At 41.3% G+C, this 12805-nt stretch overlaps 1 protein-coding gene across 1 annotated transcript in view; it reads right to left on the bottom strand.

Moving 5' to 3' along the window:
• The window catches only part of COL4A2 (collagen type IV alpha 2 chain), a 181414-nt gene that overhangs the window by 27660 nt on the left and 140949 nt on the right, over window positions 1-12805 (bottom strand). The window contains exons 32-34 of the mRNA XM_083729819.1: window positions 2562-2705; window positions 924-1049; window positions 28-209 (exon numbers count right to left, since the gene is read on the bottom strand). Of these exons, the coding sequence (XP_083585945.1) occupies window positions 28-209; window positions 924-1049; window positions 2562-2705 (452 nt within the window). The remainder of the gene's footprint in view (window positions 1-27; window positions 210-923; window positions 1050-2561; window positions 2706-12805) is intronic.

Genomic DNA, 12805 nt, shown 5'->3' with positions numbered 1-12805 from the left:
TTGAGTCAAACAACAAAATCTGCTCACCCTCCTTCCCGTTGCTCCAGGGAAACCAGAAATACCGCGACCTCCTGAGACACCTATATATCCTGATATGCCTTTTATTCCTTTAATTCCATAGTCACCTTTCTGACCTTTTTCATAACCTGGAAAGCCAGGTGAACCTGGCCTTCCTGTCTGCCCAGGGTAGCCTAGTGCTCCTTTTGTACCTGTAGGAAACACAGTTCAAAATGTTAAGTTAGACTGAACCGGGCAAGTAGCTGAACTTCAGTAAAGCAAATGTTGGTTTCAGCTGCCTAAAGTATTCATTATGGGGAATGAAGCCCTCAGCTGCATTCTGCTAATTAACTATCACTAAAAATTGCACTGGGATGCGGGTGGTGCTGTGATTAAACCACAGAGCCTAGGTCTTGCCGATCAGAAGGTCGGCGGTTCGAATCCCCGTGATGGGGTGAGCTCCCATTGCTTGGTCCCTGCTCCTGCCAACCTAGCAGTTTGGAAGCACAAAGTGCAAGTAGATAAATAGGTACCGCTCCAGCGGGAAGGTAAACGGCATTTCTGTACGCTGCTCTGGTTCGCCAGAAGCGGCTTAGTCACGCTGGCCACATGACCCAGAAGCTGTACGCCGGCTCCCTCGGCCAATAAAGCGAGATGAGCACCGCAACCCCAGAGTCGTCCCTTTACCTTTACCTTTAAAAATTGCACTGTTAGGGGTATATATATTTCTATATCATTTTGTGGTCATTTCCTATTATTTATAATCTGAATAAGTGCTTTAGAATGTGTGCATTATGTAATACAGAATGAAATGTTTGTAAATAAAGATTAAATTCTCATTTGCTTCATGTGACAAATGTTCAAATGCTGTAACATCAGTTTGTAATATATTATACTTCTTTTCTGAATATGGCATTGCTCCTTACCTTTGAAACCAAAGCTCCCTTGGGCACCACTTTCTCCTTCATTTCCCTTTTCGCCTTTCACATCAAGCATCATACTTGGCATGATTTTAGGGGGTGATCCTGGTGGGCCACGGTCACCACGGTCACCTATTAAGAATACATTATTCATCCAGACTGCCATGTCAATATAGAAAACTGTTTGCAGGGGTGGCCAAACTTTTTTCAAAGAGGGCCAGATTTGATGAAGTGAACATGCGTGAGGGCCGACCAAAGTTGTTGATTTATATATATATATGTATTTTTGGGATTTGACCCCAATGAATAAAATGCCACAGGGGGCTGTCAGGGAACTGCCATCGGAAAGACAGGAGGTGGAGGGGCTCTCAGAAGTCAGGAGAGACTCAGCAGCGGAGGAAGGCACCAGCAGGGGGAGAATGGGAGATCAGAGAGAGAGGGAGGCGAAGGAAAAGCTCAGGGAGTCTTCTAGCAATAACAGCGGAGAAGTCTCAGGACCTCCCATAGGTACACCCACTCCTCGCCGGAAACTGTCGCACCGTGAATCCAGACGACGCGTTTCCGTCAAGGAGCTTTTATGCTGGAGTAAATTCCGTAAACGCCCACTGTCGGATACTGCCAGCGATTGACGGAGCCATGCTTAAGGGCTCCGCTAAAGACAGAGCTTTGCTAAACTGAGCAAACTCTGAGGGACTAAGCTTTTACGCACAAGCAGCTCATCATCCCATCACAGGGGCTGAATTAAGCCCCCCAAACAGGCTTTGGACATGCCTGGTTTACAGCATCGATCCATCCTTACAATTTAAAGGCAACACATTTAAGAGGATCGGAAAGGTAAGAATGCTTTGTCTCCTTAAGTGTATCCTTCTTTTATGAAGTGATTGTGATCAGCCCTTCTAATGTGCTATAGTGGCGAGATGGTTGTACTGGATTCAAGGAGACCTCGGTTCAAATTCCTACTCAACCATGAAACTCTCTGGGGAATCTTGGTCTCTTTCAGCCTTACCTGAAAGCCTAACCTCACAGAGTTGTTGTGTGGATAAAATTTGAGCAGGAAATAATACTAATACTTCATTATTTACATCTTCCTACCAATGTACTAAGGGTGTCTTACAACAGAATATACAGAATAAAATACAGTAACAAAAAAAGCATACATTAAAATACAGTGAGCAGAAGACCACTGCCTTGAACTCCTTGCAGGGGGGTGAATTTTTTTTATTTTTAAAAAACTAAATAAATGATTTAAATAAATGTTCTCAAAAAAGTATATGAGAATGTAGCAATGAGGAGTGCAGCCCAGCAGCTACTCCCTTTCTAATCATAGTCCTGAGATTTTGTTATGAGAGAGCAGCCAGGGGTCTTTCTGCTGACTAATGAAGGTGAAAGCAAGTCCCTCTGGAAACTAAGGCAGTAATAAACCTTCCCTGCTTGATGAACACCAAGCTTTACTTACCAACAAAAGCCAGCAATAGACTGAAAACACAGTAAGCTGTAAGATTAAAGCTACCAAGAGATTTTTTTTTATAAAGAGGACAATTATATTTCACAACCTATTTTTTTCAAACTGCTTTACAGTTGTGTATGAACACATCTCGCGCACACTGAGAGACAAGCAATACTTCACAATGTGAAGGACAATACCTTTCAATCCCGAGTCACCAGGTAAACCTCGAATCCCTGGCAAGCCAGTGAAGCCAGGCTCTCCTTTGATTCCGTTCTGCCCTGGCCACCCTCTGACGCCTATCGCACCTTTGAAACCTCCAATTCCAGAGGAACCTTTAGCACCTGTTGGTGGAAAACATAAAAGAGAACTATTCATGTTCACAGAAATGGGGATTAATTTCTTTTTCCTACTTTGTTCTAGGGTTCTAAATGTAAACTTTTTTATTTTAAAATACAAATGCAAAAGTAAGCAATAAGTTAAGGCACCTGCCCTGCATCCTGAGGGCCCCATGTGTTACAGGAAGGACTCCTGCCAGAAAACGCAGGGCAGCCACTGCCAGTCAGGACAGATAATATAGCGGGAGACTGTACACTGAGTCAGATACCAATGGCCTGACTCAGTATAAGGGATTCCCAATTTTTATATTATGGTCATTAAAACCTAAGCAAAAGAAGAACCAAACCAGTATCAATACAATTTATTTATTTATGCATGCATGCATGCATGCATGCATTCTATCTGGATACTGCCCTTCATCTGTACATCTCGGGGCAGTTCACGACATAAAAATACAATATAAAAAACATATATTAATCATGATTAAATCATATTATGTAAGATTAATGCATAATCAATATATGATAAAGATAAAGTAAGAGCAAAACCAAACAAATAATGCCCCCTCCTACAACACATTTTAAAGTGTATTGGATCTTTATCATCCAAAGGGATGGAAGAGGAATGTTCTCTCCTGGCACCTAAAGTTGTACATCAAATCGAAATTGAGTCAAGTAGGTGTTAGAATTCCTGCTCCATGATTGTAGTCATGGGATTGTTGTCTATCACATGACAGTATATGTTTTGACTCCACAAAGTGGGAAGTGACAGAGACAGGATGTTTGTGTTACTGCGTTCCGTGAAGTGGGACTATTGTCCTTTGTTCTTTCTCTTTGTTGCCTGATGCTAGAGAGAGGGAGCCATGTTGCAGTGCTCCATGTGTTTCTATGTAAATAAAGTAGATTAGCCAAAATGCTGAGTTGCTCAGGTCTATTATGCAAGCTGCGAAGACTCGTGGATCCCTAAGTGTGCTGATGTCTGTTGGCATCGGTTGCTGTGATGTTTGGGCAGAAGAAAGCTTTTGAAGCTACCAAACTAAAGACCAGGCGAAAGAGAACATGCCAGTCGGGCATGTGTCTCTGCCAGGGTCCTACTCGAGTGTAGGACGAGCTCCTGACAGTGGGGTGTCTTTTCACTTTAGCCCTATTGCTCAAAATCAAAGGAGACCCACAGCAAACACTCGTTGTTGACCAAGGCTTTCTCAGTAATGGAGTCACGATATAACCCAGTATCCTGCCCCTCTTTTATTGGTGAAGTCTTCCAACTCCATCAAAGACCAAAGCAGGCATTAAAAGGTGTCTTGAAAGAGAACTATTTGAAAATGGTTTACGGATGGTATTTAACCCCGAGCAGATTAGCTAAGATGTACAAATCAGAATCTGAAGTAATGAAGGAGAAGGAACATTCTTCCATATGTGGTGGACATGCAAAAGAGTATTGGGAAAAGATATATAACAAGATGGGGAAAAAATGTTTAAAACCTTTCCCCCCAAAACCAGAGGCATTCCTTCTGGGAATGGCACAGACAGAAGTACCATATTGGCCCGAAAATAAACCTCACATTTCCCCCTCAAATTCCAATCATGAAAAGTTAAAGTGCGGCTTATATTTGCGACTTTACAAAAATTGTCTTTTATGGTAACATGGAGCTCTTGAGACCAGCCAGCACCAATTATGCTGCCTGGCTGGTCCCTGAGCCACCAGAACCGCCGCCAAAATTGTCGCAACTGGAGGGGAGCCAGGGTGTCCAGTGCAACAGCCAGGGAAGCGGCTCAGAGCCCCCAGGTCCCCCCCCCAATGGCCTTGACTGGGACTGGGAGCACAAGAATCCTGGGGAGCAACTTTCCATGTCCGCTACCAGAAACGGAAGCCCCTGCTATCTCTCCCTGCTATTTGTGTGAAAGGCAAACATCTCTGTAGTGCACTATTGGACTTTAGGTCCAATATTTTAGGAAACACATTTTTATAGAGAGCATATGATTACATGCATGTTAGCATGTCATGTGTGATTGGGAATGTGTCAATGCTAACAGCTACCCATGGCATCACATCTGAAGAAGGGCCTCTGAAGAAGAGCTTAAGGGTCAGGGAAGTGGGAGGGAGGAATGAGATCAAGCATAACTTCCAGGTTGCCACTAACGGTAATGGAGCACGAGCCTTGATCTCCAGAGAGAGGCTTGATCATCGAGAGATATAGGGGGAAGCACAAGGGCGCTGTGCACCCCCAGAAGAAGCCCAAAGGGGAATTTTGTTTTTTTTAATGATAATTTTTATTGAGTTTTCCATATTTAGTCACATTTTATTATATAAGTCTATAACCTTAGGCATTGCTCAGAGCATCAACTTCCTTCCTTCCCTCTTTCTGACTTCCAAACATCTTTTAATAAATTCTTAGCATTTCTATAACCACTTTTTACCTTCTACCTTCTTTTAACATTTCACCTCATTATATGTAAAATAGCTTATTTTTACATTACAAAACATTTCAACTCAAACCTACAAACGTTTTCAAATGTTTACAATTTTCTTTCATGTAAAATATAAATTTGCTCCAGTCCTTTTTTTTAAAAAAAAATATATATATATTTATCCAGTCCTTTTTAAACAGTTCGTCGTGCCGATTCCGGATCTTCCCCAACAGCTTTGCCAACTCTACGTATCCACCATCTTTGTCTGCCATTCTTCCAGCATAGGAAGTTCCTGCTGCTTCCATTTCTGGGCCAGAAGTATCCTTGCAGCCGTTGTGGCATACATCTTTTTTATTTCCTCTCCAATTAAACCTAACAAAAATGCCTCTGGTTTTTTGTTGAAATTATATTTAAAAACCTTCTTTAATTCATTGTATATTATATCCCAGAAGGCTTTGACCTTAGTACAAGACCACCACATATGAAGGAAATTCTAAAGGGGAATTTTGGGTGCTTGTATTGGCAGCGCAAAATTATGAGCTCTCCTGTCCTTCCTGAAGCTCCAAAAGAAACAGTGGAGGGGTGGGATCGAGCTGAAAGCATGACTATCTACAGCAAACTCTTGACGAGAAGCCTCCAGCCTTTGATGTGGTAACTTTTTCAATTAATGCAAAGCAAGAGAACTTTAAAATTGATTGAATAAGATAACTAGGATGATTTGGCATAGTAACTGGGTGAAAGAAAGGAGGTCCACCCTGGTCATGGCTTGCTCTACTCTGCTCGGGGACAGTTTAAAAGCATGAGAAAAGATTAATCTTTAAATATTTGGAAACACTTTCCTGCTAAAAAAAACCAGGCAAACTCTATAAGCAGTGAATTGGATTTTGAAAACCCCCCAATTCCAATAGGAAGGGGGGACATATATGGTTACTTTCGTTCCTAGAACTTGTCTTTCTGGTGGAAAAAGCAATTAAAACAAGAGATTTCTTTATTTTATTTTTATTTGGGAGAAATACAGTGGTACCTCGGTTTAAGAACACCTCTGTTTAATAACGATTCGGTTTACGAACTCCACAAAACCGGAAGTAGTGTCCCAGTTTATGAACTTTACCTCGGTCTAAGAATGGAATCCAAATGGTGGAAGGGCACCAGCGGTGGGAGGCCTCATTAGGGAAAGCGCGCCTCGGTTTAAGAATGGACTTCCAGAACGGATTAAGTTTGTAAACCAAGGTAGTTGGCGGCTGTCAGGGAAGAGTTAGAAGTTTCCAGTTTCTCAGAGGGAGAAAGCATTCCCCAAGGGGGGGAAGGAGAGCAGTGAATCTAATAGAAGAGAACAGGAGGAACAAGAGGGAGGGACCGGCTGTTCCCAGGAAAGGCCAGGGTTCAGGAGGGGAGATACAGGCCAGCTCTAGCCAGGAGGGTAGGAAAAAGGGCGGGAAAGCGAAGGGAAGGGCGCCTTCGCCATTTTGAGGGTGGCTGGTCACGGAGAAGCAGAGCTCAGAAGGTAGCTGAAAGAAGTGACTCTGAGGAATGATATTTAAGAACCGTTTATAAGATTGTTTTGTTAATACGCAATAAAACGTTTTATAAAAGAACAAGAAGCGTTTGTGTGGTGATCTGAAGAGGACAACGACCAGGCCTGACAGAACACCTTCTGCTCTGCGCCTCTTCACTATAAGTAAGAAGGAGAAGCCAAAATGGAGGGAGCTGAGGCGCCAGTTGGGCAAGGAGAAACCCCAGCGCTCCAGCTAACATTACAGGACTTATGGCAACAGAACTTACAGTTAAAAAGTCAAGTCGACGTACTATCAGCAGCATTGGGAGAACATAGAACCATGCTGCAAGCGACGTGGGGAGATAGAGTGAGTAAAACATTTACTATACGTCCACGTAGCTTCAAGGGGGAAAGCTCGGAATACATGGCTTTCAAGACAGAAATTTCTTTCATAATTGAGATAAAGGATGAAGAATTTCAATCTGAGCAAGAGAAGGTTGCTTATGTGATTAATTTCAGGGAAGGGAGGGCTAAGGACTGTGTTATACCCCTAATATCTCGGAGGGATGCCGCCCTAGGAAATCTACAAATTTTTCTGCAGTATCTAGACGCAATTTTCTTAGACCCTGTGCATGAAATAACCACAGCTAGGCAGCTGCTGAGAATGAGACAAGGAAAAGACACTGTGGGAGTTTATTGGTCCAACTTTAGTTTGCTGGTGCAGAAATTAAAATGGGATCTGAATTCCCCAACAGTTGCAGCCCTTTTTAGGGAAGGACTGAATAATGAGATTTTAGACCAATTGGCCCAAATGCCAGAACCTAGTTCCTTGGACTCTCTGGTCCGAACGTGCCTGCAATTGAGCCTACGCGTGGAACGGAGGGCTAGTGAAAAGAAGGAACAATGGAGACCACGGTGGCGGGAAAACAATATTATCGAAAGTACAGAGAGCAGAGCGGGCAACGTGCCAGGACAAGAGCGGCCAGAGCCCATGGAATTAGGAGCAGCCAGACCCCTCCCAGTTACTACCTCTTCCATGGTAAGAGGAAATGCAGGGAGAGGAAGAGACACGAGGCGTTGCTTTGTCTGTGGAAAACCAGGGCATCTGGCACGACAATGTCGCAATCGTAAAGGATGGGAGTCTCTATCTGGAGCAGACATGGGAGAAGACAATTGCCCGAAGGAACTGCATCAGGGAAACGAATGTCCCCGGCTGGAAATGGGAGCTTGCAGCCGGGTGGAGAAGCAATAGAAGGCTCTCACGCGGAACCACCTATTCCAGGACTAACGGTGAAGGTGCAACTACAACTACCCAATGGACACAGGGTCCAGGTAGAGGCGCTGTTAGACTCAGGAGCGTCAGCAGATTTCATAGATCAGAAGGTGGTACAGGAACACAAAATCACTTTGTTACCTTTGAACTTCCCACTGCGAGTGAAAACAATCGACAGCAGACCGCTACTTACAGGAGAAGTGACTTACGAGACTCCACCAATGAGAATGGATATGGGTAATCACTCAGAGACCAGGGCATTTCATGTGACCAAACTAGCTGGGCACCCGATGGTGCTGGGCATGAGTTGGCTCAATCGTCATACTCCGGTGATTGCCTGGCATCAAAGGTCTTTGGTTTTTGGTTCAATATATTGTATGACACATTGTTTGGGGCAAAAGGGAAAAATCTCGGTGGAAGTAATGGGAACAGAGGTAGCAGGGAAGTTGATGGGGAATGAAAGTGAGATTCCATCGCAATATATTGCTTATTGGGATGTTTTTAGTGAAAAAGAAGCGGATAAACTTCCACCACATAGGCCCTATGATTGCAAGATAGATCTAGTCCCTGGGGCACAGTTGCCACCAAGCAAGATATATGCCATGTCGGAAGTAGAATCTGCAGCCAAAGTCTTCACCAAGCTTGATCTACGAGGAGCATATAATCTGATAAGGGTCAGAGAAGGGGATGAGTGGAAAACCAGTTTTTGTACTAAGTATGGTGCATTTGAATTCTTGGTAATGCCTTTTGGCTTGCAAAATGGCTCAGGGGTATTTCAAACCTTCATCAATCACGTCTTAGCAGGTATACTGGATCAGTTCTGTGTCTCTTATTTAGATGACCTCTTAATATATAGTGAAAGTATGGAGGAACATGTAAAACATGTCACGCAGGTGTTAGAGAGATTGAGGACCAACAGGTTATATGTGAAGTTAGAAAAGTGTAAGTTCCACACACAAAAGGTGGAGTTCCTGGGATATTGCATTTCCCACGAAGGGGTGCACATGGACCCCAGTAAAGTTCAGGCAGTGGTGGAATGGGAGGCACCTAAAACTAAGAAAGATCTACAGAGGTTTTTAGGATTTGCTAATTTCTATCGTAGGGGGACGCAGGTGGCGCTGTGGGTTAAAGCCTCAGCGCCTAGGACTTGCCGATCGAAAGGTCGGCGGTTCGAATCCCTGCGGCGGGGTGCGCTCCCGCTGCTCGGTCCCAGCGCCTGCCAACCTAGCAGTTCGAAAGCACCTCCGGGTGCAAGTAGATAAATAGGGACCGCTTACCAGCGGGAAGGTAAACGGCGTTTCCGTGTGCGGCTCTGGCTCGCCAGATGCAGCTTTGTCACGCTGGCCACGTGACCTGGAAGTGTCTCCGGACAGCGCTGGCCCCTGGCCTCTTAAGTGAGATGGGCGCACAACCCCAGAGTCTGGCAAGACTGGCCCGTACAGGCAGGGGTACCTTTACCTTTACCTTTAATTTCTATCATAAATTCATAAGTAATTACTCCAAAATCACAACGCTACTGACTGATTGTCTAAGAGGCAAGGGGCCATTCAGATGGTCTGAGGAAGCACAGAAGGCCTTTGATAAATTAAATGTGATGTTTGCTTCAGAAAAATATCTTATGCACCTAGATCCAAGTAAACGTATAAAGGTAGAAACGGACGCCTCTGATAGGGCTATTGGGGCCATTCTGCTGCAACAGGACAAGGAAGGGGACTGGAGACCCTGTGCATTCTACTCTAGAAAATTAAATCAATCTGAACAAAACTACACCATATTTGATAAGGAACTTTTAGCTGTGCATGCTGCCTTTAAAGTGTGGAGACATTTTTTGGAAGGGGCGTCACATCAGGTGGTGGTACAAACAGATCATAAGAATTTAGAGTATTGGAGAACTGCTAGACAGCTAAACCAAAGGCAAATTAGGTGGGTGGAGTTTTTTGCTGGGTTTAATTTTAGGATTGAGTACATACCTGGGCATCAAAACGTTCGTGCAGACGCGCTATCGCACAAACCTGAGTATATGGAAGGGGAAGTTATATCAATCATGATAGGAGGCCTTTATGCCTGTCTAATTCTGTGTTCCTTTTATCCCTTGATGATTAATGTCTTATATGCAATCCTTGTAATGCATTTGTGTTAACCAATCAGCAACAAGCACATATGTGGCAATGCTGTAATATTCAATAAAAGGGACTCCCCGACACATGTTCGGGAGATGCCTCCCAGATGACACTAAGGTAGATAAAGCAGATACATTAAGGAATCTGAAAAAAGACTTAAGAGAGAATACAGATAAATTGGAGAAAATGACTGGGAAAACAGGAGAGAACACCAAAACTTTGGAGGGTTTAACAGTACAGATTAAAGAATTTACAACTAAAACATCAGATTTGGAAAACCCTGCCTGGTGATTTTTAATTCATGAATGGTAGGTGAACTACCAAAAAAAAAGGCTTACAATTGATCATAAGAAATCCTGATGAGATTGCTTTCAAAAATGGAATAATTATAAATTTTTGACTGAAGCATTGAAAAATAATAAGATTACATATAGATGGGAGTTCCCTGAGGGTGTCTCATTTACATATAAAGGGAAAAAGCAAAAATGCAAAAGTGTACAAGATATGGAGAAGTTTTGGAAAAAATATAAAAAACAACTTGGAGGAAAAAAGCCTGAAGCAGTAGGTGCAGAAGGGGAAACAGATCCGGCAGAAAAAGAAGATGATAAACAACAGCACACTTAATTAGACCTTTTTATTTATAAAATATATAAATAAAAGAGAAAAAAGAATTTGAAATTTTTAACTTGGAATGTTAGCGGACTAAACAATAAATTGAAAGGGAGTAAAACAGACCATGTATTACAAAAAGAGATTTTGGACATAATATGCTTGCAAGAAACACATGTAGCAAGAATACACAGAAGAGTCTTGATAAATAAATGATTGGGGATGGACTTTATGACATTAGACAAAAAAAAAAGAGGGGTGGTAATTTATGCTAAAAAATACATCCCGAAACAGTTATTTAAAGATGATTATGGAAGAATGACAGCAATAGAAATAACCTTACAAGGAAAAGAAATTGTGATAATTGGGATCTATTCGCCAAATTATTAAAAAAATGGAATTTTTTTAAGAACTGAAAGAAAAGTTGTATGAGCTTATGGATCAAAAGATAATATTAATGGGTGATTTAAATGGGGTAGTCTCCTTAGAAATTGACAGGACAATTAGAAAAATGGATTCAAAAGAAGGCAGACTACCTGTCACTTTCTTTAATATGGTAGAGAACGTAAAATTGACATTTGGCGATTTAGACACCCATTTGAAAGACAATATACCCATTTTTCTGAACCAAATTAATCTGCAGGAAGAATGGACTAGATATGGACATCAAATGAACTAACACTGAGAACAAAAAGAATAGAAATACAACCAAGGACACTTTCAGATCACAATCCAGTGTTACTAGAATTGAAATGAAAACTCCACATTTAGGTCAAGTTTAAATTAAGGACTTTTAGATAACCAACTAACTTTGCAAAAAGCAGAAAAAAATCTTGAAATATAATTTTGAATTAAATTTTAATCAAGGGACAGAACTTAATATGGTCTGGGATACAAGCAAAGCAGTGATGAGAGGATTTTTGTATTCAACAGAGTGCATATCAAAAAAAGGTTAGAGAAGGTAAAAATAAAGAAATTTTGGAAGAACTGATTAGAAATGAAAAAGAACTTATTAAAAAATCTGCAAAAGATTCAATAAAACAAAATATAAAAATGTTACAGGCATAATTCTCAATGTTAGTGAACCAAGAAATTGAATGGAAGATTAAAATGCTAAGGCAGAAAAAACTGAATTTGCAAATAAACCAGGAAAACTACTTGCTTGGCAATTTTAAAAAATGTAATAAACAAATTGAAAGTAGAAGCTAAAATAATAGATAACCTGAAGGATATCAGAAGACAATTTGTAAAATATTACACAAAGCTATATTGAGCCAGTAAAATAAACAAAGATACAATTGAAGAATACTTAAAGTAGAGTAATTTACCCAAAATCCTGAAGGAGAAAATTAATTATTTGAATGCACCAATAACGATACAGGAGGTGCAACAAGGAATTAATCATTCAAAATTAGGTAAATCACCACGGTCATATTTATCAGCTAAATATTACAAAAAAAACTACAAGACTTTCTGATACAGTCGCTGAAGCATGTAATGAATAAATGTTGAACACGGAAAAATCCAGATTTATGGAAAGAGGCATATATAACATTACTTCTGAAACAAGACATGGACCTGCTCTCAGTAAATACTATAGGCCGATTTCTCTGCTCAACGATTATAAATTATTCGCCAATATTATGGTGAACCGTTCAAAACTGATGTTAAAAGAGTTAATTCATCAGGATCAAGCTGGCTTTCTTCCTGGCTGAACAGATAAAGGATAATATAAGGAATATAATTGACATAATAGAATATCTGGAAGTCAGGAATGAAAAACAAGCAGCTCTGATGTTTGTGGATGCAGAGAAGGCCTTTGATAACGTCTCTTGGATCTTTATGAAAAAAATCTATGGAGATGATGAATTTTGGAGAATCATTTCTAAGAGGAATTGGTGCAATTTAAACAGATCAGCAGGCAATGCTGACAGTGAATAATGTAATATCAGAAAAGTGTAAAATTACAAAAGGGACAAGACAGGGTTGCCCCTATCACCGTTATTGTTTATTTTAGTATTAGAGACCCTGGTGAGGAACATAAGATCTGATGAAGAAATAAAAGGTATAACAGTTGGGTGCAAAGTGTAGAGAGCATTTGCAGACGACCTTGTAACAACAGTAGAAGACCTGTTGGCGAGCATACCAAAGATATTAGACAAATTATCTGAGTTCAGACAGGTAACAGGATTCAAGCTAA

Source organism: Podarcis gaigeae, assembly GCF_964106915.1.
Source record: "Podarcis gaigeae genome assembly, chromosome: 3".
In the NCBI taxonomy this organism is placed as follows: domain Eukaryota; kingdom Metazoa; phylum Chordata; class Lepidosauria; order Squamata; family Lacertidae; genus Podarcis; species Podarcis gaigeae.
The sequence above is the reverse complement of the archived record's forward strand: the minus strand, read 5'-3'. Positions and strand labels throughout refer to the sequence as shown.